This window comes from Anomaloglossus baeobatrachus, chromosome 6, assembly GCF_048569485.1.
Source record: "Anomaloglossus baeobatrachus isolate aAnoBae1 chromosome 6, aAnoBae1.hap1, whole genome shotgun sequence".
NCBI classification, from domain to species: Eukaryota; Metazoa; Chordata; class Amphibia; order Anura; family Aromobatidae; genus Anomaloglossus; species Anomaloglossus baeobatrachus.
In genome coordinates, this window is record NC_134358.1 from 53,473,814 (window position 1) to 53,501,011 (window position 27,198).

General features: G+C 45.5%; 1 protein-coding gene across 1 annotated transcript in view; it reads left to right on the forward strand.

The window, feature by feature from the left end:
* EXT1 (exostosin glycosyltransferase 1) overlaps nucleotides 1-27,198 on the forward strand; it is a 406,167-nt gene that overhangs the window by 325,171 nt on the left and 53,798 nt on the right. The window contains exons 2-3 of the mRNA XM_075352930.1: nucleotides 12,433-12,526; nucleotides 14,039-14,146. Coding sequence (XP_075209045.1) covers nucleotides 12,433-12,526; nucleotides 14,039-14,146 — 202 coding nt within the window. The remainder of the gene's footprint in view (nucleotides 1-12,432; nucleotides 12,527-14,038; nucleotides 14,147-27,198) is intronic.

Here is a 27,198-nt window from a genome sequence, read left to right on the forward strand (position 1 = left end):
AACAGATTCCCGAGCTATTGGTGTGATGACGTCTATTCATAACAGATTCCCGAGCTATTGGTGTGATGACGTCTATTCATACCGGATTCCCGAGCTATTGGTGTGATGACGTCTATTCATAACAGATTCCCGAGCTATTGGTGTGATGACGTCTATTCATACCGGATTCCCAGACTATCGATGTCATTATCTGTAAATCATACTGGATTTCCGAGCTATCGGTGTCATGATCTGTAAATCAGACTGGATTTCCAGGCTATCGGTGTCATGACCTCTTGGCTACACCACTCCTCCATTTCTGAGCCGTCTTCTCTACCATGAACCATGAAGTAGATATATTCCGTGAAGCTGAAGGCTTGTAAATGGCCCTGTGATGTATTTTTGGAGATAATTCTAATCCCTCTTAATATTCTAAGCCTGAATACATTTTCATCACATTGCCAAGTGATTTTTTTTTTTATTTTTTTTTTCCTTAAGTTTTCAGAACTTCAATTTGCATTTTAAGCATGGAGACGGAGCGATTATTGAAGAACCAGCTCTTTTTATTTTTACACTTGCATAGAAGACACGAGTCCTTTCTTCGATGACCTCTCTTAATGTTGGCGTCGTATCCGAGCCGAAACGCCAGTTTTCTGAAGCAGGAAGGGGATGGAAACTTCCACTCGCTTCCCTTAAGCAACCTTTAAGTCTTTCGGCTTACTTCAAGGTCGGCAAATACCATTATGGAGAAGCATTAAAATTTCCGCAGAAAGGAGGCAGTATGTTTGATTTATGGAATAATTATCTAGCTTTAGCTCCGTCTTTGCTGGAAAATTACATCCATTTTTTTATGGGACCGTAAGGCATTATCTCTAGGAAAATGATAATTAAACACCTGTGAAATCAATTAGCCCTCTGAGCAGGGAGAAAAATTGGATTTCGAGTGATATTTTGTCACTTGCAAAACTTTTTGTGTTTGTGGTGTTAGAATAACATTGTAAGAAAAATGGCTTCCTGCGCATCTGTGATAAAGTTGACCGGGATGAGTGATATTTATGTTGGCGTCTGAGAAATCATTTTACTTTGTGGCATGGATTATTAAACATCTGTTTCATTAAAATGCATGAAAAGGCTTTATATCAATAAGGTTCTCCCTGACTAGTGTTCATGATGTTCTTTGAAGAAGTTTGTGCCGACACCTCTGCAGTCATCCATGTTTTAACTCTGAGTGTCTAGCCCCTTTCCACTTCTCACTTATGCACTAATTATGCTTGTCTGGACCTAGACCCATGAAGGGAAGGTTGTTTAGCCCTCAAGCAGAGTTTTCTGGGCATTGGTGCTTAATGATGTTCACCTGGGTTACTGGTTCTGTAGAACTCTAGCCTACATTATTGTTCCTCCTAGGACCTTCGCTTCAGTCATTAGGGCTCGAGGACGTTCGCCTGGGTTACTTGTTGATTAGAACTCTTGCCTGAGTTATTGGTCCTCAAGGATGCTCACCTCAGTTATTGGTGGTCCAGGATGCCCGCATGGATTGTTCCATTAAGACCCTCGCCTGGGTTATTAGTGCTCGAGGTTGTTTGCCTTGGTTATTGGTACTTGAAGATGGTCGTTTGGAGCATTGGTCCTCTGGGATGCTCGCTTGGGTCATTGGTCCTCAAGATCGCTCACCTGGGTCATTGGTCCTTGGGGAAGATTATGTGGGTTATTGGTCTTCGAGAACATTCACCTGTGTCATTGGTCTTCTAGAGCACTCGCCTGGGTCATTGGTCCTCGGTGATAATTGTCTGGGTCATTGGTCTTTGAGAACTCTTGCCTTATCTCATTGGTCCTCGAGTGTGCTCGCTTGTGTCATTGGTACTTGAGGACATTCGCCCTGGTTATTGGTTCTCCAGGATGTTCACCAGGGTTGTTGGTCCTTCAGGACAATCATTTGGGTTATTCGTCCTCTAGAATGCGCGCTTGGGTCATTGGTCCTCGAGGACTCTCGCCTTGGTCATTGGTCCTCCAGGACTCTCGCCTTGGTCATTGGTCCTCGAGGACTCTCGCCTTGGTCATTGGTCCTCGAGGACTCTCGCCTTGGTCATTGGTCCTCGAGGACTCTCGCCTTGGTCATTGGTCCTCGAGGACTCTCGCCTTGGTCATTGGTCCTCGAGGACTCTCGCCTTGGTCATTGGTCCTCGAGGACTCTCGCCTTGGTCATTGGTCCTCGAGGACTCTCGCCTTGGTCATTGGTCCTCGAGGACTCTCGCCTTGGTCATTGGTCCTCGAGGACTCTCGCCTTGGTCATTGGTCCTCGAGGACTCTCGCCTTGGTCATTGGTCCTCGAGGATACTTGTCTGGCTTTTTCCTCGAGGACACTCGCCTGGGTTATTGCTCCTCGATGACGCTCGCGTGGGTCATAGACTCTCAAAGAAATTAATTAGGGCATTATGACTATTATAAGAGAGGTCTTTACACCTGCTAAAATGACTATGTAACGTGCATCAACTTTTAGATGTTCCCAATTCCTTGATCTTTGGACTATTGCCTGCGGTGCTTTATATAGGCAATCTAGTTGGCATAAAAATTACAGCATAATGCAACAGAAATGCTGTTCGAGGCCCTACATACACCTGGAGACACCTTGCCAACTTTGCACAAGAGGACTAATCAAGTCCTGCTGTTTACGGATCACTTTTTAGTTGTGTATGGACATCACGGGGGCTCAGTGGTTAGCACTGCTGCTTTACAGCACTGAGGTCCTGGGTTCAAATCCTTCTAAGGATGACATCTACAAGGAGTTTGTGTGTTCTCCCCGTGTTTCTGTGGGTTTCTTCCGGGTTCTCCGGTTTGCTCCCACACTCCAAAGACATACAGATAGGGAATGTATGTTGTGAGCCCCAATGGGGGCAGTGATGAGCAATCTATTATTTGTGTGTGGTTGCAGCCCACATACACCACCTATTCTACCATTGGGATTGATTGAAAACATTTGGCAGACTTCCTTTTGCATCTGAAATGACTCGAGGTACATCCAGATGCAAGGACCAAACATTGAGGATTTGATGTAGCATAATCCAAATGTAAAGCTTTCTACAAGCGCCTCGCATCAGACCAGACCCGCGGGGAGCAGAATGTGTCAGCGTTCCAATCAGAGCTCGCCGTTCCCAGACTCCTCTGATTGCTGTTCATTAAGGATAGTAAGGTCGTTTTCGAGTCATATGAATCATGTCTATTTTAATGCAAGACTTTTTTTTTTTTTTTTTTTTTTTTGCACTTACAAACCAGGATAACCGGAGAATAACACTGAACTGATCGCTACACTTTTTTTTTTTTTTTTTTTTTTAATAATTGAAATTTCTAATTGGGTTATGTTCACACGTTCTGGATTTAGTGCAATTTCCTTGCCTAAGGGTTTTGTGTTAATTATTTTTTTTTTTACATAAAAAATTATCAGGCATATTCTGCTATAAAATCCACATGAAAATCGCCTCTAATCATTGCGTGAAATAAGCTAGCTTCCTATTCATTTAAAGGGGCAGATTTTTGCTCTGTAATCTGAGAGCAGCATGATGTAGGGACTGAGACTTTAATTCCAGGGATGTTACTTACTAGGCGGTATGCTGTTTTCTTTTATCAATAATATTTTGCTAGAGGACCAGTTGTCTTGTGCCATCTAGTCATCCCCCTTTGTATATCCCCGCCCCCACCACTTATTAGCAGCTTTCTGTCTATGTACAGATCAGTGATGTGTGTATGTCTCTCTGGGGTCAAGATTAAGAAAACTGCTAGATCTACAGAAGAGAGAACAGGGATTTTATCAAAACTACAGCAAGCAGTCCATTAAAGATATATTGCGGGAATCAGGGTCTCTGCCCCTATATCATGCTGCTCTCTGATTACATAGCAAAAACCTGTTGGCAAATGCTCTTTTAAGTGGGAAAACATGTCTGTAGTGCACTTGGGGGGGTTTCAAAGTGAAAAAAGAAACTTATCAGCTCTTGAGGCAGTTATTAAGAAAAAAAATCTAGCACTTAAAGGGGTTGTCCACTACTCGGACAAACCCTTCTCAATCCGTAGGTATCCCCCATGTAGGATAATAAAGTTTACTCCCCTCTGGTGCTGTTGCTGTTCCCGCGGTGTCGGCACGGTTTCTCCCAGGGATGGTGTACCAGAGTGACATCACAGGATCACGGTCTCCAATGAGCATGCACTTTACTCTCCCCGCCTTTGGACGTATGAGTAACAAACAGGAAGTGAGCGGGTCAGCGGGAAGAGAGAAACCGGCGGTGGTTGGTCACAACTTAGCGTGAACGGCACCAGCACAGGAGGCGAGTCTAAGCTTTATTTTAATAGGTCCAAACATGGGGAATGAGAAGGGGTTTTCCAAGTAGTGGACACCCCCTTTAAGAATGCGAAACGAAGTATCATCTATTGGTTACGTCTCCATTAATAGTACTTCATACTTCTTATCCATAGTTTGTTCCAAAAAACCCAACTAAATGTAGAACATTTTCAGAAGTAGGCTGGTTCTATAAATTCACCTTCAGCTTTGGTTTCATAATTTGGGACCTGATCCATCGCACAGTAGATCCTTGGCAGAACTGGAGACTTGGAAGACGGTTTTTCTAATCAGTTCACTGCAGTAGGTTTGAAGAGCGTAGGTGTAGGCTGGGCATTAGAAGACACGTTCAGCTTCTTGTAGACGGATGATCTCATCAACTTCATACTTCTTAATCGTATTTGCCCCAAAGAAACCCAGCTAAATGTAGATACTCATCAGAAGTAGACTGGTTCTATAAATTCACCTTCAACTTCGGTTTCATAGTTTGGGACTTGATCCATTACATATTAGATCCTTGGAAGAATTGGAGACTTGGAAGACTGTTCTTCCAATCTGTTGATTTATAAGGTATGTTTGAAGAGCGTAGGCCGCGAATTAAAAGACACTTTCAGCCTCTTGTAGACTGATGACCTCTTCTACTTCACACTACTTCGCCATTGTCCCACCCTCCCAAATCCCCCCCCCAACTAAATGTAGATACTTTTGAGAAGTTGACTGGTTATATAAATTCATCTTCAACTTCAGTTTCATAATTTGGAACTTGATCCATGTCATAGTAGATCCTTGGTAGAATTTGAGGCTTGGAAGACTATTCTACCTATCTGTTGACTGTAAGATATGTTGCAGGCGCGTAGGCCAGGTATTACAAGACATGTTCAGCCTCTTGTAGACTGATGACCACTTCTACTTCATACTTCTTCGCTATGGTTCCCCCCCCCCCCAAAAAAAAAACCCCCACTAAATGTAGATACTTTTAAGAAGCAGACTAGTTCTATAAATTCATCTTCAACTTTGGTTTCATAATTTGGCACCTGATCCATCGCACAGTCGATCCTTGCCAGAATTGGAGACTTGGAAGACTGTTTTCCAATCCGTTGACTATGAGGTATGTTTGAAGCGCTTAGGCCAAGCATTAGAAGACACGTTCAGTCTCTTGTAGACCGATGACCTCTTTTACATCATACTTCTTCGCCATAGTTTGCCCCCCAAAAAACTTTACTAAATATAGATACTCATCAGAAGTATCCTGGTTCTATACATTAATCTTCAACTTAGGTTTCATAATTTGGGACTTGATTCATCGCACAGTAGATCCTTGGCAGAACTGGAGACATGGAAGACGATTTTTCCATTCCATTGAATGTTTGAAGAGCATTAGAAGACACGTTCAGCCCCTTATAGACCGATGACCTTTTTTACTTCATACTACTTTGCCATAATTGGCCCCCCAAAAAAACCAACTAAATGTAGATACTTTTTAGAAGTAGGCTGGTTCTATAAATTAAACTTCGGTTTCATAACTTGGGACTTGATCCATCACATAGTAGATTCTTTGTAGAATTGGGGACTTGGAAGAAGGTTTTTCCAATCTGTTGACTATAACGTATGTTTGAAGAGCATTAGAAGACACGTTCAGCCTCTTGTAGACTGATGACCTCTTCTACTCAAGTCTCGATGTACATTTATCTGTTCTTTATCCAGACTTTTGGATTTCTTTATAAAAGTTTGATACGGAAAGGCAATGACTCATGACTAAGACTGGGAAAATGAAGGGGATAAATCGTGGATTAAGTTTAGTAGAGTACAAGCAATGGCTCCCACGGTGCATTGGTTAGTTTCCCATCTCTTAAGTGCGGTGACTTAGGAGAGTGGTGCGAGTAGGAATGCGTGCGGTGGCTGATTACACACTGCAGGGTCTCTGCAGACAGCCACTGTTACGGAGGATAACGCCAAAAGCTGAGTCTCGAGCAGCCGCTTAATCCTTACATTGATTGACAAGGTCGACACATCAATGCAGAAATTACAGGAGAACCATTTTCAGCTGGATATTCTTTGAGGGAAAGCAGACAGGCAATGTTTAGCTACCAGGAGAAAGGTTAAAGCTTTCATGCACATATCCCAAAACACAAGAACACAAGCCTTGCTTTCTTTTTTTTTTTTCTTTACGGATGGTGAATCATTGCATGCAAATTCTTTGCAACAAGTGCAATTTTTGGGGGGGAATTTGTGATACTTTTTGAGCTGTTTTGGTTCACATTCCGGATTCTGCATAAAACCTATTCCGCTCCATTAATCTGATGTAGACGTCTTAAATCTCTTCACTGGTTTATTAGAATTTATAGGGTTTTCTTTTTGAGATTTGGTAAAGTTATCTGTAAAAGGAGACTGTCATGTTTTTTACATGGAGTAGGAAATAAAATAAAGATCAGGAGGATTTTCCGGACGGACCGGGCTTTTCAGACATTCTCTTTTTAGTTTTTGTTGATTTTTATGGATTCCTGGAATGGAATGCAAAAACACGATTTACAGATTAGCCATCCCGGTGGAAAGGTTTTATTTATTTAGATGTTTAGTAGTGTTGAGCGGACCCAGATCCGCAAAATCCAGATCCGCACGGTTTGAGCGCCCGATCCGAGTCCGACCAGTACCCGGGATTCGGGGTGCACGATCCTTTTTTTTTTTTTTTTCTCCCTCTCTCCCTCTCTCCCTCTCTCCCTCTCTCCCTCTCTCCCTCCCTTGATTTACATGGCCGCGGATTCCGGATCGGATCCAGACTTCGGCAGCAACCCGATCCGGATCCGCCGGACCAGGATTATGACTGATCCGCTCAACTCTAATGTTTAGATTACCGTATTTTTCGCTTTATAAGACGCACCGGATTATAAGACGCACCCCAAATTTAGACATAAAAAAAGGTAAAAAAAAAAGAAAAATGGGGTCTGTCTTATACTCCGTTGTTCTCTTACCGGAGGGGGGCAACAGTGGTGGTGAAGCGGGGTCACAGGAGGCAGAGGTTGTGCTGGCAGGCGCGGCGGGTCAGTGGCAGCGGGGTCTGTGGTTGCAGGTGCCGTGGCGTCCGTAGTGGCGACAGCAGCAGCGGCGGCGGGTGAGCCGCGCAGCAGGCCGGTGCAGTGAGTGTCCGCGGTCCCGGTTCAGTGGTGGCAGCGGCGGCGACTGCTCAGTGGTGGCAGCGGCGGCGACTGCTCAGTGGTGGAGCAGACGGATGCGGTATTTTCCCAGTGTGTCCGCGGTCCCTTTTCAAGTAATGGCGCCCGGAGCGACGCATGCGCAGATGGAGCTCTCATCCAAGGGCTCCATCTGCGCACGCGCTGACTCCCGGAGCAGCGCGTGCGCAGATGGAGCTCTCATCCAAGAGCTCCACCGGCGCCATCATTTGAAAGTGGGACCGCTGACAACTGGTAACTTGCTGCACCCGACTGCCGCCCACCCACAGCACCCGACTGCCGTCCCCACACACAGCACCCGGCTGCCGCCCGCACCACCATGGGTACCCAGCTGCCACTGCACGCAAGCACAGGTACCCGGCCGCTTGCATGCAACCACAGGCACCCGGACGCCCGATCGCCTCAGACAGGACTTCCCCCAGGTACCGCTATATAAGACGCACCCCCCATTTTCCTCCCAAATTTTTGGGAGGAAAAGTACGTCTTATAAAGCGAAAAATACGGTATGTATTACTCTAAGGGCTCATTCATCATCAGATTTTCACGTATAAATTTTCTTTGTGTATTTCACTGATGACCCTCACACCTGGTATAGTCTACGGGGCGTTCACACGTCTCCGCGGTTTTGCCCAGACAACGAAGTCCGCAAAAGGTCATGGCCATGTCCAATGTTGATCCAAGTGTTGGATCAAACTCAGCAACGAGATAATCGTAAAGCACTTGAATGCCACCCGAGTCCTATTCTTTCTTTTTTTTTTCATAAATTGATGAATAAAAAGTGGAAAAAACATTTTTTCCCCTCATCCAAACTGATGAGACTCTGGCCAAACACTGATGAGACTCTGGCCAAACACTGATGAGACTCTGGCCAAACACTGATGAGACTCTGGCCAAACACTGATGAGACTCTGGCCAAACACTGATGAGACTCTGGCCAAACACTGATGAGACTCTGGCCAAACACTGATGAGACTCTGGCCAAACACTGATGAGACTCTGGCCAAACACTGATGAGACTCTGGCCAAACACTGATGAGACTCTGGCCAAACACTGATGAGACTCTGGCCAAACACTGATGAGACTCTGGCCAAACACTGATGAGACTCTGGCCAAACACTGATGAGACTCTGGCCAAACACTGATGAGACTCTGGCCAAACACTGATGACTCTGGCCAAACACTGATGACTCTGGCCAAACACTGATGAGACTCTGGCCAAACACTGATGAGACTCTGGTAATTTTCTTGTACGAAAAACTTGGTCCCACTTTCATCAGTGTTTTACCAATGTGTGTGTCAGCCCTTAGGCCGGTTTCACACGTCTGACACTCATGGTCCAAGTTGGTCAACAGCCTCTTAGGCATGAATGAGGCTGTTGAGTTTGGGTCATGAGAACCGCGATCAATAATCAGACTGTGACTGTTGGGCTGGTTAAACCATCCGTAGGGCTCTTGCGGATCATCAGTCTGCTCTCGCATCGCGGTGCATGGACTGGCCAAGCGTCTCCCGACTCGAGCGTGACCGCTTCATATATTTCTGTGAGACTCAGGTCGGGAGACATTCGGCCAGTCCAAGCACTGTGATTCGAGATCGGACTGATGATCACAAACATCTGAAAAAGCTTGTACTTTTGTGGAACCGAACATTTGATGGGACCCATGAATTAAAGCTTTCTCAACATTTCATGGACACCGGTATCTCTGATCATCCCCATCTGAGGTCTGCTTTTGGAACCGTAGTTTACCAGTAATAGTAGTGTATTTTCCTGAGCACTTTTTTGCCCTTTTGACAGCCATGGGGTATTTTTGGTCATCTTTTGTAGCTTTTCACGCTTTTTTGTTTAACATTTTTAATAATTAAAAAAACATCACTGGTGTTTTTGGAGGCAAAAAACACTGGCAAAATGCTTTAAAAGACACCCGACTTCTTGACATCTGTTCAAGAGGTTGGCCACCACTTCTTCTACATAGATGGTCCATCCTTAGGATAGGTCATCAATGTCTTATCGGCTAGGGTCCGACATCCGGCACCCCCTTCCGATCAGGTGTCCACACCCGGCACCTCCTGCCGATCAGGTGTCCACACCCGACACCCCTGCCCATCAGGCGTCCACACCCGGCACCCCTGCCCATCAGGCGTCCACACCCGGCACCCCTGCCCATCAGGCGTCCACACCCGGCACCCCTGCCCATCAGGCGTCCACACCCGGCACCCCTGCCCATCAGGTGTCCACACCCGACACCCCTGCCCATCAGGCGTCCACACCCGGCACCCCTGCCCATCAGGCGTCCACACCCGGCACCCCTGCCCATCAGGCGTCCACACCCGGCACCCCTGCCCATCAGGCGTCCACACCCGGCACCCCTGCCCATCAGGCGTCCACACCCGGCACCCCTGCCCATCAGGCGTCCACACCCGGCACCCCTGCCCATCAGGTGTCCACACCCGGCACCCCTGCCCATCAGGCGTCCACACCCGGCACCCCTGCCACTAAGGTGTCTTCGGTGGCAGCAGAAGGATAGAAATGGTCAGTTCCGGAGCTGCCCCGTCTTCTGATAGCAGCCAGTTACTGCTCGTCCCCCTATTGGTTTGAGGCTGTTATCAGAAGACAGGGCAGCTCCGAAACTGACCATTTCCAGCTGCCTGCTGACGCTTGCGGCACCGAGAACAGCAGATTGGCTTGGGTGCAGAGTGTCAGACCCGGGCCGACCAGACATTGATGCCCAATCCTAATGATAGGCCATAAATGTTAAAGTAGAAGACAACCCCTTTACGCTTTCTCATCAAAACCACAAGTTGTTTTTTTTAACCGCTCGGCATTTTTGGAAACCAGGAGTCGTTAAGATGTTGAGAAGTCTGTACATGTGCACGGCAAGTCATTTTTTGTTTTTTTTTCTCACCTAACTTCATCCTTTTGAGTGTTTTCTTGATGCTTTTTCTTTTTTTTTTTTTTTTTTGGAGCGGACCTGCCCGAAAAAGACGTTGTGTGAGATGACTCTTCAGCTGAACATGGCACATTGTTCAGCCGTTGGCAAGCTGTATTTTTGGATGGGCCAATGAATCGTGCACCGCTTTGCACTAAACCCATTATGAATAAGTACCAGTTCGTTTCACATTCCGAAATTCTCTACTTTGCTACAATCATAAATGTTCCCCTCCAAACTCTGGATTGTGATTTTGAGGGGATTGATCGCAGATTCTTCCGACGCGGCACATATATATATATAGTTTGTGTGAACCATGCGTCTCGGCATTATCGGTTTCTGACAATTAGAGCTCCTCACCGCCGTTAATTGTACCTTTCAACCGTCACACATCTCATTATCTTCCTGCCGATCGCAGACGGGCCCGGCTTTGGCAGTAAATTGAAGCGTCGGATACTTATTAGCATGGGAGATGTATTCAGCGGTCGTGAATATTCAGATTCGTCCTCGTGACAAGTCCAATAAGATCGGACATCTGCTCGGAGTCGTGCTCGTCATTCGATACTCTGCTTGAAAAAAATTCACGAACGTGCACAGCGCGTGGCGCTTGTTTTTATTTTACTCCTGCGGTATCTTTTTTTTTTTTTTTTTTAAGTTATTACTGCAAATTAACAGTGTGCGCTTGTTTAAGCAAATGATCCTTTCGCAAATTGCGTCTTTTCCCAATCATGAGGCTGAAGATTTGTCTGACACCTACGTATGTAAAAATAGGCCGCTTCTTCTCTAAAAATGAATCCGGCTAACAAAACAAAATGTGATGCCTGCAGGCTGCGAATAAATTAGTCTATTAGAATTTTGAGATTTGTACCGTTGTCGTCTTATTGTCAGCAAGTACCTGTCTTAGTTTTGCGGGTGGTTTGGGACGGGAACGCGGCAGGTTGGCTTCCTCGCCGGCAGAATGACAGCATTAGTGGCATTTTCAGGCATCAAGAAAGATTTCTGAGACTTTTTTTGGCAATTGCTTGTGAAATTTTCACAAAATTTGAATATTTTAAGATGTAGGACTATAGTGTGTAGTTATTGTACTCACTTTTTGGCATTCTCATGGGATTTGTCAGCTATGTATCACTTTGAGAAAAATTTAAAGGGATTTTTTTTCATCTTCGTAAATAGAGATTTTCAGAGAGTGCTTGTAAAAACAAGCACTTTTCCAATTTACCACTTATTAAAATTTGCAGCTGTTCTTGAGATATTAACATTTTTCTTTAGTTTACACTTCATTGCCTAGGAGACCGACCATCGCAGCTTTCTGGCTTGTAAGCACTACGCTGAAAAAGGCCAATATTAGTGGGTTACAGTGCACTCCAGCGATATAGGAAAGCTTTAAAACAGCACTTATGAGCTCAATAGAAAAGAGATTGTAAGCACTGCATGTATTCTACTTTCTAGCAGCGGTGGTCGGTTTCCAAGGCAACGAGCTGTAATCAAAAGAAGTGTTAATATCTCAAGAACGACTCAAAATTTTAAGAAGCAGTAAATTGCAAAATTGCATGTTTTTTCAAGCACTATTCCATGATACCCATTTTTGTGAAGGTGGAAAAACCCTTTAAGGACACAGAAACCCCTTTTAAGGAGATATATTTAGATGTTGATGCTAATAATTGAAAATGGGGACAACCCATACTCATTTTCCTGGTATAAAGCGTGGTTGTCATCTGTCATATACTATTTTATAGATGTAATTGTGTGGACCTCCTTCATTTTGTTGAGAAGTCATGGACATATTGAGTCTCCCACCTTGGCCATGGAGCATCAATGTACTAGAGCCGTTTTTGATGCCTCAGTTGGTCATTTTACATTCTATGATGCCCCACTCATCAACAGTGGATTTTTTTCAGTAATTTATTTTTTACATTTTCATCTTGGTCCTTTTTAATGATTTATCGATTATTAATTATTTTTTTTTAATTGAATATTTTATGTGCTAATATTTTATATTTTTCCTGTTTCCTTTAGGTATGATTATCGTGAAATGCTGCACAATGCCACTTTCTGTCTCGTCCCCCGTGGCCGCAGGCTTGGGTCCTTCAGATTTCTGGAAGCTCTTCAAGTAAGTTCTTTCTAGACTGGGATATGCCCCTTAATATTCTGCGGATTGTCCCACTTTAAGTATACCCCACGTCTGAATGAAAGAGGTTGCCCATGTTTTTGCAATTGGGTTTTATTAAACATTTTGCATACTTTCACTTTTCCGAGCTCCTTGTGTCCCTGCACATTAAATTTTGTAAATTTTGTGGTCATAAATCAGCTAAAAAACGTCCAGAAAAAAATCTGCACTCTCAAATACAATTTTCAGAATGAGCTCACTGATGGATCCTCAGTGAACTCATTTTCCAGCCAGCAATAGACCGTGCAGCACAAAGAATATAGAGGCCAAATGGAGTAAAATTGTTAACCAAACCAAATTTGTAAAAATGATTTTTAGTCTCCCATAAGATTTTTAAAACGAGCTCACTGATGGATTCTCAGAGGACTCCTTCTGCAGCACAAGGAATATAGAGGCCAAACTGTGTAAAAATTTTAACCAAATTGTAAAAATGTTTTTAGTCTCCCATAAGACTTTCACTTTGAGCTCACTGATGGATTCTCTGAGAACTCGTTCTACAGCCGGCAATAGACACTGCAGCACAAAGCATGTAGAGGCCAAACGGAGTCAAATTGTTACCAAAACAAATTGTAAAAGGGATTTGTGTCTCCTGTAAGGGCGGCTTTGCACGTTGCGACATCGCACGTGCGAATTCGGTGGGGTCAAATCGAAAGTGACGCACATCCGGCGTCCCTTTCGACATCTTACTGTGTAAATGCTAGATGATGCGATTAACGAGCGCAAAAACGTCGTTATCGTATCATTGTTGCATTCACCGACATTTCCATAATGCCGGTGCCGCGACAGGTACGATGCAGTTCCTCGTTCCTGCGGCAGCACACATCGCTGTGTATGAAGCCGCAGGAGCAAGGAACATCACCTTACCTGCCGCCGGCTATGCGGAAGGAAGGAGGAGGCGGGATGTTTACATCCTGCTAATCTCCGCCCCTCCGCCGCTATTGGCCGCCTGCCGTGTGACGTCGCTATGACGCCGCACAACCCACATCCTTAGGAAGGAGGCGGGTCGCCGGCCAGAGCGACGTCGCAGGGCAGGTGAGTGCATGTGAAGCTGGCATAGCGATAATGTTCACTACGCCAGCTATCACACGATATCGTACCTGCGACGGGGGCGGGGACTATCGCGTGCGACATCGCAGCATCGGCTTGCGATGTCGCAACGTGCAAAGCCCGCCTTAGACTTACAAAACAAGCTCACTGATGGATTCTCAGAAAACTCATTCTGCAGCTAAAAATAGACCGTGCAGCACAGAGAATATAGAGGCCAAATGGGGTAACATTTTTAACCAAACCAAATTGCAAAAATGTTTTTTTTTTAGCCCCAAATACATACATTTAAGTAAAAAAAAAAAAATAAAAAAAATAATAGATAATGTGTGAATTTGGGATATGCAAAAATGTAATTGCTGATTTTATTTATTTTTTTTTTCCCCCACATGCTTTCCCCCCTCTCCACAGGCGGCCTGTGTTCCGGTAATGCTGAGTAACGGGTGGGAGTTACCGTTCTCTGAAGTGATTGATTGGAACCAAGCTGCAGTTATCGGGGACGAGAGATTGTTATTACAGGTGAGCGCAAACTTGGGGTGCTTTATTTATTTATTTATTTATTTATTTATTTATTTATTATATATATATCTATATCTCAAAAGTGGAGTTCCCCTTTAAGCATATGGGGAAAAAGTCACTGAAAGCATGAAAAATTACATAGTATTTAATGACTTTTTGAATTCTATAATATATCATATACACATTAGAGAAATATATGTGTATATATATATATATATATATATATATATATATATACACACACACATTAGAGATATATATATCTCTAATGTGTATATGATATATTATAAAATTCAAAAAGTCATTAAATACTATGTAATTTTTCATGCTTTCAGTGACTTTTTCCCCATATGCTTAAAGCGGAACTCCACTTTTGAACTCCACTTTTTCTGCTACAGCTTTGCTTATCTGAATAAAGATGCGACTTTTTCCAAATATTGCATTTTCCGTCAGCGTCTCACTCCAATCAGCCCCTTAGAGCAATATTTCTGGAGTAGTTTTCATCTTGGCACAACTGAACGGAGTCTGTAACCAGTTTTTGCCATCTATCCCGAAAGCAGCATGATGTAGGGCCTGAGTCCCTGATTCCAGTGGTGTGTCACTTACTGGGCTGCTTTTTAAAGTTATGATAAAATCCCTGTTTTCCCTGCTGCCAGTGCTCTAAAGCTGCCAATCAGTGGTGGACACGATGTTATACAGAGCTCATGAATATGTATGGAGAGCTACCTGGCAGCCAGTTTACTAGTCTTCTAGGGATCATCTCTTCCTGATAAAGCAGTGATTTTATCAATACTACAGAAAACAGCTGAATAAGGGACAAATCACTGGAATCAGGGTCTATGTTGTGCTGCTCACAGATTAGGTGTCAGAGTCCGTTTAAATAGCCACTCCAGCGGTTTTCTTATTTCTCCACTGGAGTGGGGCTTTAAATCTAAGTCCCCTGCCCCCGGTTTTATACTCACGTGCCGCCATCTTCATCTGTTTCTAACTCCGGTCGGTCTCCTGTGATTTGTGATCTGCTGGCAGCTCCAGTGTATCATGGAGTGCATCGGAGGTCACAACTCAACACAAGTCTATGAGAGCCTTGTTCTGGTTCAGCGGGCGCTGCTCTGTGCTGGGGCTCGCTGTGGGCAGTGAGGCATTGGCGATTCTGATGTTGGCGGTGCGGGCTTCAAAAAAATGGCGGCTGAAGTCGGCGCATGCAAAGACCAGCTTGAGCCGAGAGCTCCATCTGCAGACGCACTGTCTCTGGGTGCCATTATTTGAAGCCTGCACCGCCGTCATCTTCAGAATGGTCTGAGCCTCACTGGCCGCCGCACAGAGCAGCCCCACACAGAACAGAGCAGCGCCGCAGAGAGCAGCGTCTGCAGCACAGCATTGCCCTGCCTCCTGTGACCCCTCTCCACCACACCCCGATAAGCTACATTCAGATTTTAAGACGCACCCTTCATTTTCTTCCCAAATTTTTGGGAGGAAAAATGCGTCTTATAATCCGAAAAATATGGTATATTAGCAAACTAGTGATCACCGCTTGAAGGATTGGCGACCACTAGAGGGAGCAGTGAGCTTCTACACGCCCTCTAGTGGTGACTTTGGGAAGTTAACTTTTTTTAGTGTTTTTAAATCTCTATCAATGCAGGAGATTTTGATCCTTTTGGAAAAAGAGAACTGACGTGATAATAAAAAATAAACTCATTTTTTCGGATTTTTTTTTCCCCTGGTATTCTTGCCCATGGGACCTTTCAAATCAAGTTTTATTTAGTAGGCCATATAAATAAAAAAAAATAAAAATAAAGGTATTTTAAATTAATTTTTAAAATAATTAATTAAAAGTCTTGGTTTTGGTCTCCTAATCTTTAGCGTGGCGGTGTTCCCTCCGGCGGCTTGGCGGCCCCTTTTTTCTCCTCCGCCCGGCGGCTCGCAGCGGTGACCTTTCCTGCTAATCCCTTGCCGGCTTTTGCTTCCTCTGGAACATGGCAGACCTGGGAGTGATATTGCAGCCGCTGCATTAACACCTTCCCTTTAATGAGAGGAGTTAGATGTGTTAATTCCTCGGCTGCTGTTACCTTTCTCTTTGCCGCCGGTGTTAGCCAGAAAACCATTAATGCTTTTGCTTTTTTGATGAAATTCCTTCATTGGTATGGTTGGGGGGGAAAAAAAGAGAATTTGTAGACTCTGACAAGCGGATGAGTGCGATCGACTGGACTCGTATACAAATATTTATGGGACATAATATTGTGGTACGGTTTTATAAAAAAAAAAAAAAAAATTAAAAATGGCAGATTTTTTTTTTTATTTAAAAAAGGCACCATAATTGTTAAACTGCTTCATACCCATTCCTGGCGCTGTACTGCAATACCACTGGACTGGGGTGGTGCTGTACTGCAATACCAGACTCCACCACTGGACTGGGGTGGTGCTGTACTGCAATACCAGACTCCACCACTGGACTGGGGTGGTGCTGTACTGCAATACCAGACTCCACCACTGGACTGGGGTGGTGCTGTACTGCAATACCAGACTCCACCACTGGACTGGGGTGGTGCTGTACTGCAATACCAGACTCCACCACTGGACTGGGGGGTGATATACTGCAATACCAGACTCCACCACTGGACTGGGGTGGTGCTGTACTGCAATACCAGACCCCACCACTGGACTGGGGTGGTGCTGTACTGCAATACCAGACTCCACCACTGAACTAGGGTGGTGCTGTACTGCAATACCAGACTCCACCACTGGACTGGGGTGGTGCTGTACTGCAATACCAGACTCCACCACTGGACTGGGGTGGTGCTGTACTGCAATACCAGACTCCACCACTGAACTAGGGTGGTGCTGTACTGCAATACCAGACTCCACCACTGGACTGGGGTGGTGCTGTACTGCAATACCAGACTCCACCACTGGACTGGGGTGGTGCTGTACTGCAATACCAGACTCCACCACTGGACTGGGGTGGTGCTGTACTGCAATACCAGACTCCACCACTGGACTGGGGTGGTGCTGTACTGCAATACCAGACTCCACCACTGAACTAGGGTGGTGCTGTACTGCAATACCAGACCCCACCACTGGACTGGGGTGGTGCTGTACTGCAATACCAGACTCCACCACTGGACTGGGGTGGTGCTGTACTGCAATACCAGACTCCACCACTGGACTGGGGTGGTGCTGTACTGCAATACCAGACTCCACCACTGGACTGGGGTGGTGCTGTACTGCAATACCAGACTCCACCACTGGACTGGGGTGCTGCTGTACTGCAATACCAGACTCCACCATTGGACTGGGGTGGTGCTGTACTGCAATACCAGACTCCACCACTGGACTGGGGTGGTGCTGTACTGCAATACCAGACTCCACCACTGGACTGGGGTGGTGCTGTACTGCAATACCAGACTCCACCACTGGACTGGGGTGGTGCTGTACTGCAATACCAGACTCCACCACTGGACTGGGGTGGTGCTGTACTGCAATACCAGACTCCACCACTGGACTAGGGTGGTGCTGTACTGCAATACCAGACTCCACCATTTGACTGGGGTGGTGCTGTACTGCAATACCAGACTCCACCATTGGACTGGGGTGGTGCTGTTCTGCAATACCAGACCCCACCACTGGACTGGGGTGGTGCTGTACTGCAATACCAGACCCCACCACTGGACTGGGGTGGTGCTGTACTGCAATACCAGACTCCACCACTGGACTGGGGTGGTGCTGTACTGCAATACCAGACTCCACCACTGAACTGGGGTGGTGCTGTACTGCAATGCCAGACCCCACCACTGGACTGAGAGGGCGCTGTCCTGCAATACCAGACTCCACCACTGAACTGGAGTGGTGCTGTACTGCAATACCAGACTCCAATTTTTATATTTTTAATATGATAATCTGTATCTAAAAAAAAAAACAAAACATATATTTAGTAATCTTGCACTTCTCACACTGGTAAGAGTTATTTTAGACCCTAGCTTAGAGTTTTCAACAGTCTCAGTATCAACAAAGGCAGAATTACAATGACAGGTAACCTCATTGTACAGAGATAATGCAGGATCGACCATTCACAATAGGTGATGTTACAGCGGCCCCCACTTCAGTGTCCTGTGCACACGAACATTAGATGCTTCAATACAGTCTATTCCTGCTAATGTACATGTTGACTTCCTGAAAGAACAGGTGTGTGTAGAGCAGCCCCAGTGGCCAGTGTGAGAATTACAGTGCCTACAAGTAGTATTCAACCCCCTGCAGATTTAGCAGGTTTGATAAGATGCAAATAAGTTAGAGCCTGCAAACTTCAAACAAGAGCAGGATTTATTAACAGATGCATAAATCTTACAAACCAACAAGTTATGTTGCTCAGTTAAATTTTAATAAATTTTCAATATAAAAGTGTGGGTCAATTATTATTCAACCCCTAGGTTTAATATTTTGTGGAATAACCCTTGTTTGCAATTACAGCTAATAATCGTCTTTTATAAGACCTGATCAGGCCGGCACAGGTCTCTGGAGTTATCTTGGCCCACTCCTCCATGCAGATCTTCTCCAAGTTATCTAGGTTCTTTGGGTGTCTCATGTGGACTTTAATCTTGAGCTCCTTCCACAAGTTTTCAATTGGGTTAAGGTCAGGAGACTGACTAGGCCACTGCAACACCTTGATTTTCCCCCTCTTGAACCAGGCCTTGGTTTTCTTGGCTGTGTGCTTTGGGTCGTTGTCTTGTTGGAAGATGAAATGACGACCCATCTTAAGATCCTTGATGGAGGAGCGGAGGTTCTTGGCCAAAATCTCCAGGTAGGCCGTGCTATCCATCTTCCCATGGATGCGGACCAGATGGCCAAGCCCCATGGCTGAGAAACAGCCCCACAGCATGATGCTGCCACCACCATGCTTGACTGTAGGGATGGTATTCTTGGGGTCGTATGCAGTGCCATCCAGTCTCCAAACGTCACGTGTGTGGTTGGCACCAAAGATCTCGATCTTGGTCTCATCAGACCAGAGAACCTTGAACCAGTCTGTCTCAGAGTCCTCCAAGTGATCATGAGCAAACTGTAGACGAGCCTTGACATGACGCTTTGAAAGTAAAGGTACCTTACGGGCTCATCTGGAACGGAGACCATTGCGGTGGAGTACGTTACTTATGGTATTGACTGAAACCAATGTCCCCACTGCCATGAGATCTTCCCGGAGCTCCTTCCTTGTTGTCTTTGGGTTAGCCTTGACTCTTCGGACAAGCCTGGCCTCGGCACGGGAGGAAACTTTCAAAGGCTGTCCAGGCCGTGGAAAGCTAACAGTAGTTCCATAAGCCTTCCACTTCCGGATGATGCTCCCAACAGTGGAGACAGGTAGGCCCAACTCCTTGGAAAGGGTTTTGTACCCCTTGCCAGCCTTGTGACCCTCCACGATCTTGTCTCTGATGGCCTTGGAATGCTCCTTTGTCTTTCCCATGTTGACCAAGTATGAGTGCTGTTCACAAGTTTGGGGAGGGTCTTAATTAGTCAGAAAAGGCTGGAAAAAGAGATAATTAATCCAAACATGTGAAGCTCATTGTTCTTTGTGCCTGAAATACTTCTTAATACTTTAGGGGAACCAAACAGAATTCTTGTAGTTTGAGGGGTTGAATAATAAATGACCCTCTGAATAAACTTTTCACAATGTAAAAAAAAAAATAAAAAAAGAAATAACATTCTTTTTTGCTGCAGTGCATTTCACACTTCCAGGCTGATCTACAGTCCAAATGTCACAATGCCAAGTTAATTCCGAATGTGTAAACCTGCTAAATCTGCAGGGGGTTGAAGACTACTTATAGGCACTGTACATCTCTTTAAAGGAATCCTATACCAGACGTGATGACATTAATGTGAACCCTTTCCTCCACTGTTAATGATATAATCCCATAGTTAAGCCATTTAGTATTTGTAGCACGCCGCCGTCTGGCGTAAGTGAAGCAGGTTTGGGGGCGCTCTTATTTCTGACCCCTGAATTCCTGAATTGTGCCTTCTCATTTCTCTCCAGCTGCTCCCATATTGAGCCACTACTGGAACATAATTAACAGTGTTTTTAAGGAGCTGGCAGCCGGCCCGAATATTCGCCCTGGGAAATTTTATTTATTTTTTTTCTTCTCCTGTAGTTACACATTTTCATTTCCCATTTTAGAGAAAATAGGAAGTTTTGCTCTTTCCTTGTGCAGCGAAATACCCGCATCTCTACAAGAGCCTAATCCCAGCTCTACACTTCACTTTATCTTTCTTTTTTTTTTTTATGCCCAATGTTCTTATACGATTATTGCTTTGCCTAATTACTTTTTGAGGTAATTATCAAATCCTAATTATTTCTGAAGAATTTTTTTTAATTTTTTTTTTTTTTAATGAATTTTTATTTCCCATCTCCCCCACGACCCCCCTCATCCCTTCTCATTAAAGTTTCATATTTTCAACATCTTTCCAAAGTTACAATAAGTTGTGTAATATGTGCCCGACCCACTAAAGTATGGACTCGGCTTCACTATTTATCTTACATAACCCTTTTAATATGATATTTTAAACACCATTCACATCCAGAGCTGCATTCAAAACTACACAATTTGATATCTGGAATCGTTGCGTTGAGCAGACGTTCCAGTGGTGTAACCTGAAGCTTGTGAGCCCTAATGCAAAACTTCCATCAGGGTCTCGACTATCAGGTGTCTGATAGAATTGGTCTTATTATATGGTCCAGACAGCATGATTATTGCACAGGTGTGCCTTAGGCTGGCCAGCATGGTTATTGCACAGGTGTGCCTTAGGCTGGCCAGCATGATTATACATAATCGTGACAAAACGATCAGGACCATTTTTCCTCATTGGTCTCCCGCTGTGCAGCATGCATCGGCGTGTTTGACGGCAGGAGACCAACGGTTCTGAGTCTGCAGGGAGCCGTCATTACATGGGTCGCTGGTGGCTGATGGCTGGTCGCTGTGGAGATCTGTCTGACAGCTCAACAGCGACCATGTAGCGACGTACCAGCGATCCCTGCCAGGTCGGGTTGCTGGTATGTCGCTATGTGTAAGGGGACCCTAAAGGTGGTGTCACACACAGCAACGGCGACAACGACGTCGCTGCTACGTCACCATTTTCTGTGACGTAGCAGCGATGTCCCGTCGCTGTCGCTGTGTGTGACATCCAGCAACGAGCTGGCCCCTGCTGTGAGGTCGCCGGTCGTTGCTCTCCCGCTGTGAAGCACACATCGCTGTGTGTGACAGCGAGAGAGCAACAAAATGAAGCGAGCAGGGAGCAGGAGCCGGCTTCTGGCAGCTGCGGTAAGCTGTAACCACGGTAAACATCGGGTAACCAAGAAGCCCTTTCCTTGGTTACCCGATATTTACCTTCATTACCAGCCTCCGCCGCTCTCACACTGCCAGTGCCGGCTCCCTGCTCTCCTAGCTACAGTACACATGGGGTTAATTACCTGATATGTACTCCGGCTATGTGTGCAGGGAGCCGGCACTGACAGTGAGAGCGGCGGACGCTGGTAACGAAGGTAAATATCGGGTAACCAAGGACAGGGCTTCTTGGTTACCCGCTGTTTACCGTGGTTACCAGCGTCCGCAGAAGCCGGCTCCTGCTCCTGCACATTCAGTTGTTGCTCTTTCGCTGTCACACACAGCGATGTGCGCTTCACAGCGGGACAGCAACAACTAAAAAATGGTCCAGGACATTCAGCAACAACCAACGACCTCACAGCAAGGGCCGGGTTGTTTTTGAATGTCACACACAGCAACATCACTAGCAAGTTGTGCCTCAGCAGCGATGTTGCTTAGTGTGACTGGCCTTTAAGCTGGGTTTACACACTGAAACTTTCTAGCGATCCCACCAGCGATCCCAACCTGGCCGGGATCGCTACAAAGTCTCTGGTGAGCTGTCAAACAGGCAAACCTGGCCAACGACGCAACAGCGATCCGGACCTGCAGAGCGACCTAGCTGGTTGTTGGGGACGTGTCAAAGCAGCTTTTTGAAAGGGAAGTCGCTGTAAAGTCCCCTTTAAGGTGGCTTTACACACTGCAAAATCTCAAACGACATCGCTGTAACGTCACCGGTTTTGTGACGTTACAGCGACCTCCCCAGCGACATTGCAGTGTGTGAAACACATCAGCGACCCGGCCCCTGCTGTGAAGTTGTGATCGCTACAAATCGTTCAGGACCATTCCTAGGTCCTTTGTTTCCTGCTGTGCAGCATGATCGCTAGAAAGTTTCAGTGTGTAAAGGGGACTTTACAGCGACTTCCCTTTCAAAAAGCTGCTTTGACACGTCCCCAACAACCAGCTAGGTCGCTCTGCAGGTCCAGATCGCTGTTGCGTCGTTGGCCAGGTTTGCCTGTTTGACAGCTCACCAGAGACTTTGTAGCGATCCCGGCCAGGTTGGGATCGCTAGTGGGATCGCTAGAAAGTTTGTGTGTAAACCCAGCTTTACACACTGAAACTTTCTAGCGATGCATGCTGCACAGCGGGAAACAAAGGACCAAAGAATGGTCCTGAACGATTTGTAGCGATCACAACTTCACAGCAGGGGCCAGGTCGCTGATGTGTTTCACACACTGCAATGTCGCTGGGGAGGTCGCTGTAACGTCACAAAACCGGTGACGTTACAGTGATGTCGTTTGAGATGTTGCAGTGTGTAAGGGGTGCTTCACACATAGCGAGATCGCTACCGAAATCGCTGCTACGGCACGGTTTTGGTGACGCAACAGTGACCTCATTAGCGATCTCGCTATGTGTGACACTGAGCAGCGATCTGGCCCCTGCTGTGAGATCGCTGCTCGTTACACACAGCCCTGGTTCGTTTTCTTCAAAGGCGCTCTCCCGCTGTGACACACAGATCGCTGTGTGTGACAGCGAGAGAGCGACAAGTGAAGCGAGCAGGGAGCAGGAGCCGGCATCTGGCAGCTGCGGTAAGCTGTAACCAGGGTAAACATCGGGTAACCAAGGTGGTTACCCGATATTTACCTTAGTTACCAGCCTCCGCAGCTCTCACGCTGCCTGTGCTGCCGGCTCCGGCTCTCTGCACATGTAGCTGCAGTACACATTGGGTTAATTAACCCGATGTGTACTGGAGCTAGGAGAGCAAGGAGCCAGCGCTAAGCAGTGTGCGCGGCTCCCTGCTCTCGCGGTTATGATCGCTGCTTCGGCTGCTGTGTTTGACAGCTAAGCAGCGATCATAACAGCGACTTACAAGGTCGCTGTTACGTCACAGAAAATGGTGACGTAACAGCGACCTCGTTGTCGCTTAGTGTGAACCAGCCCTTAAAGGTCCAGTCACACTAAGCAACTTACCAGCGATCCCAACAACGATAGGGATCGCTGGTAAGTTGCTAGGAGGTTGCTGGTGAGATGTCACACTGCGACGCTCCAGCGATCCCACCAGCAACCTGACCTGGCAGGGATCGCTGGAGCGTCGCTACACGAGTTGCTGGTGAGCTCACCAGCAACCAGTGACCAGCCCCCAGCGCCGCGTGGAAGATGCTGCGCTTGGTAACTAAGGTAAATATCGGGTAACCAACCCGATATTTACCTTGGTTACAAGCGCACGCAGCTACACGTGCAGAGAGCAGGGAGCAGCGCACACTGAGCGCTGGCTCCCTGCTCTCCTAGTTACAGCACACATCGGGTTAATTACCAGATGTGTGCTGCAGCTACATGTGCACAGAGCAGGGAGCAGCACACACTGCTTAGCGCTGGCTCCCTGCTTTCCTAGTTACAGCACACATCGGGTTAATTACCCGATGTGTCCTGCAGCTAAATGTGCACAGAGCAGGAGCCGGCACTGACAGTGAGAGCGGAGGAGGCTGGTAACAAAGGTAAATATTGGGTAACCAAGGACAGGGCTTCTTGGTTACCCGCTGTTTACCGTGGTTACCAGTGTCTGCAGAAGCCGGCTCCTGCTGCCTGCACATTTAGTTGTTGCTGTCTCGCTGTCACACACAGCGATCTGTGCTTCACAGCGGGAGAGCAACAACTAAAAAATGGCCCAGGACATTCAGCAACAACCAACGACCTCACAGCAGGGGCCAGGTTGTTGCTGGATGTCACACACAGCGACATCGCTAGCAACGTCACAAAAGTTGTTCGTTAGCAGCAATGTTGCTAGCAATGTTGCTTAGTGTGACGGGGCCTTAAGCCACCTAGACTACAACTCAGTCTGCTGAGACCCATTAATGATAAAGATAAGAGGCTTAAGGAAACATTGCAGGTAAACAAAAAAAAAAAGACTGTGAGATAACAGAAGCAGGGCTGAAATCTTTTTTAACTCTTTCAGTATGCAGTCTTCAGGTTACATTGCAAAATTCTGCCGACAGAGTCCCTTTAAATATTGGCTAAACTGTGCTCGTTCATGCCTGACACGCCAGTAAATGACGGAAATGTTGCTGATTTTACCTAAATCTGCATGGATTAAAGCAGCAGTGGAGTGGATGAAGTATTACAGATCTCATCCCCATGCTTTAGATTTTAGAAGACCCCATGTTCAGATTACGAGGATTCAGTAGACCAAGATTTTGTATTTTTACCTCTTTTTTTTTAGCTTGTTTAAAAAACCTGCGTATATAACCCATAGATCCTTATCATATTTCTTTTTACTATTTAGCACACAGATTCGCAGAGAACAGTTGAACAATAACTTTGTTAGTCTTTTTGGCAGAGCTTTTAGAACAGACTATGCCCGGGGTGGGTTTTGGTTGCTAAGTATTAAATTGGGTTTAAGTAGCCTTTAAATGTATGTCACATTAGGACGGCTGCCCGGTATTTAGTTAATGAACAGCTGTTTTGTGCTATCTGTGTATTATTTTGTAGGGCACGTTGCAGAATTTCATTCCCTGGTAGGAATATGATGGACGGCTCCCTGGTTTACTTAGTCACTGTTTACGCTTCCATTTATTGGGGGTTGGAAAATTCTAAATGTTTATGTCCAGGATATGTGTGTATCCAGAAGGCTTTTTAAAGGGAATCTGTCAGCAGGATTTCATCCCCTGCAAAACTATTTATTTGCACATGTAGCTCCTTCAAAGGGGGATCCAGCAATGCCTTTATATGGCCAGTCTGTTTTTCCATTATGGAAAAATTGGCGTTTAAATTGATATGCAAATGAGGCCGAAGAGCTGGAGTGACGGAGGCTTCAGATCTACAAATATCAACTTGTTACTGAGAAATCAGTGTTTGTAATGTATTGATATGCAAATGAGGCTGAAGAGCTGGAGTGCTGGAGGCTTCAGATCTTCGTTACTTAGAAATCGGCATTTCAATTGACTTTGTAAATGAGGCTGAAGAGCTGGAGTGATTGAGGCTTCAGATCTACTAATAGTTCTTCGTTACTGAGAAATCGGCATTTGAATTGGCATGCAAATGAGGCTTAAGAGCTGGAGTGACGGAGGCTGCAGACCTACAAATAGCTGTTTGTTACTGAGAAATCGGTGTTTGAATTAGTATGCAAATGAGGCTTAGCTGGAGTGATGGAGGCTGCAGACCTACAAATAGCTGTTTGTTACTGAGAAATCGGTGTTTGAATTAGTATGCAAATGAGGCTTAAGAGCTGGAGTGACGGAGGCTGCAGACCTACAAATAGCTGTTTGTTACTGAGAAATCGGTGTTTGAATTGGTATGCAAATGAGGCTTAAGAGCTGGAGTGACGGAGGCTGCAGACCTACACATAGCTGTTTGTTACTGAGAAATCGGCGTTTTAATTGGTATGCAAATGAGGCTTAAGAGCTGGAGTGACGGAGGCTGCAGACCTACAAATAGCTGTTCGTTACTGAGAAATCGGCGTTTTAATTGGTATGCAAATGAGGCTGAAGTGATGGAGGTTTCAGATCTTTGTTACTTGGAAATCGATGTTTGAATTGATATGCAAATGAGGCTGAAGAGCTGGTGTGACAGAGGCTTCAGATCTACAAATAGGTCCTCGTTACTGAGAAATCAATGTTTGAATTGGCATGGAAATGAGGCTGAAGAGCTGGCGTGACGGAGGCTTCAGATCTACAAATAGCTCTTTAGCCTTATTTGCATACCAATTCAAACGCTGATTTCTCAGTAAGGGAGCATCGGACCGGCCATGTAAAGGTATCAATGGACTTTTCCCTGAGAGAGCTACATGTTCATATTAATGATTTTTTTTAATGAAATCCTGCTGACCGATTCCCTATACAGAGGATCTGTCACTTTCCTTAAAGTATAACTATCTCTTCAGGAGAACCTGCATGGAATGTCTCTATCTACCTCCTCCTCTCTCCATAGACGTTTATGAGCACCAACTTGACATCTCTTTTCTCATTAATGTGAAAGTCTGCAGTCACTAAAGACAGATTTCCTCTGCAAAATTGAGAATTTTGAAACCCTGAATGACCAAATCCCGTAGGAGAAAGAAACAGATTTTTTTTATTTTTTTTCATGTGTAATATATATTTATAAAAAATAGGAAAAAGCAACAGTTACTCCTTAAACATGCATTGGTGAAATCTGGTGTAAATTCCGCTATTCCCCTGATTTTGGCATTATTCTTATGTCATACCTGCTCCTCTCTGTTCCTCTTCCTGAAACTATTTTTTTGTTTTTTTTTAGCCAAGTGGGTGTGGTCCTTAAAAAGTCACAGAGCACGTAACAAACACATCTACTTGTACATGAGGAATAACAATCTACAGGTTTTATCTCTGAAGTTCAGTTCTCTTTAACCTACCTAAAATAGCAAAAACCTAAGGTGACATCTTATTTGTCAGTCAGATCACCACACACACACACACACACACACACACACACACACACACACACACACACACACACACACACACACACACACACAAACTCTCAAAACCTTATATATGGGCCTGTAGGTTTTTTTAAAACGTAAGTTCATTGACACCTTTATATATTCTATCTGTTGCTGCATTTCTGAATTTTAATTCATATGCAAATGAGGTGTTAAGTGCTCTGGGCGTGGCTGAGAGTCTGCATCCAAAGCGTGTTTCCCTGCCCAGGTACCAACCTATTTAGCTTAATTATTATCTCAATGTCTGCTTTCCTTGCCTGGAGGCA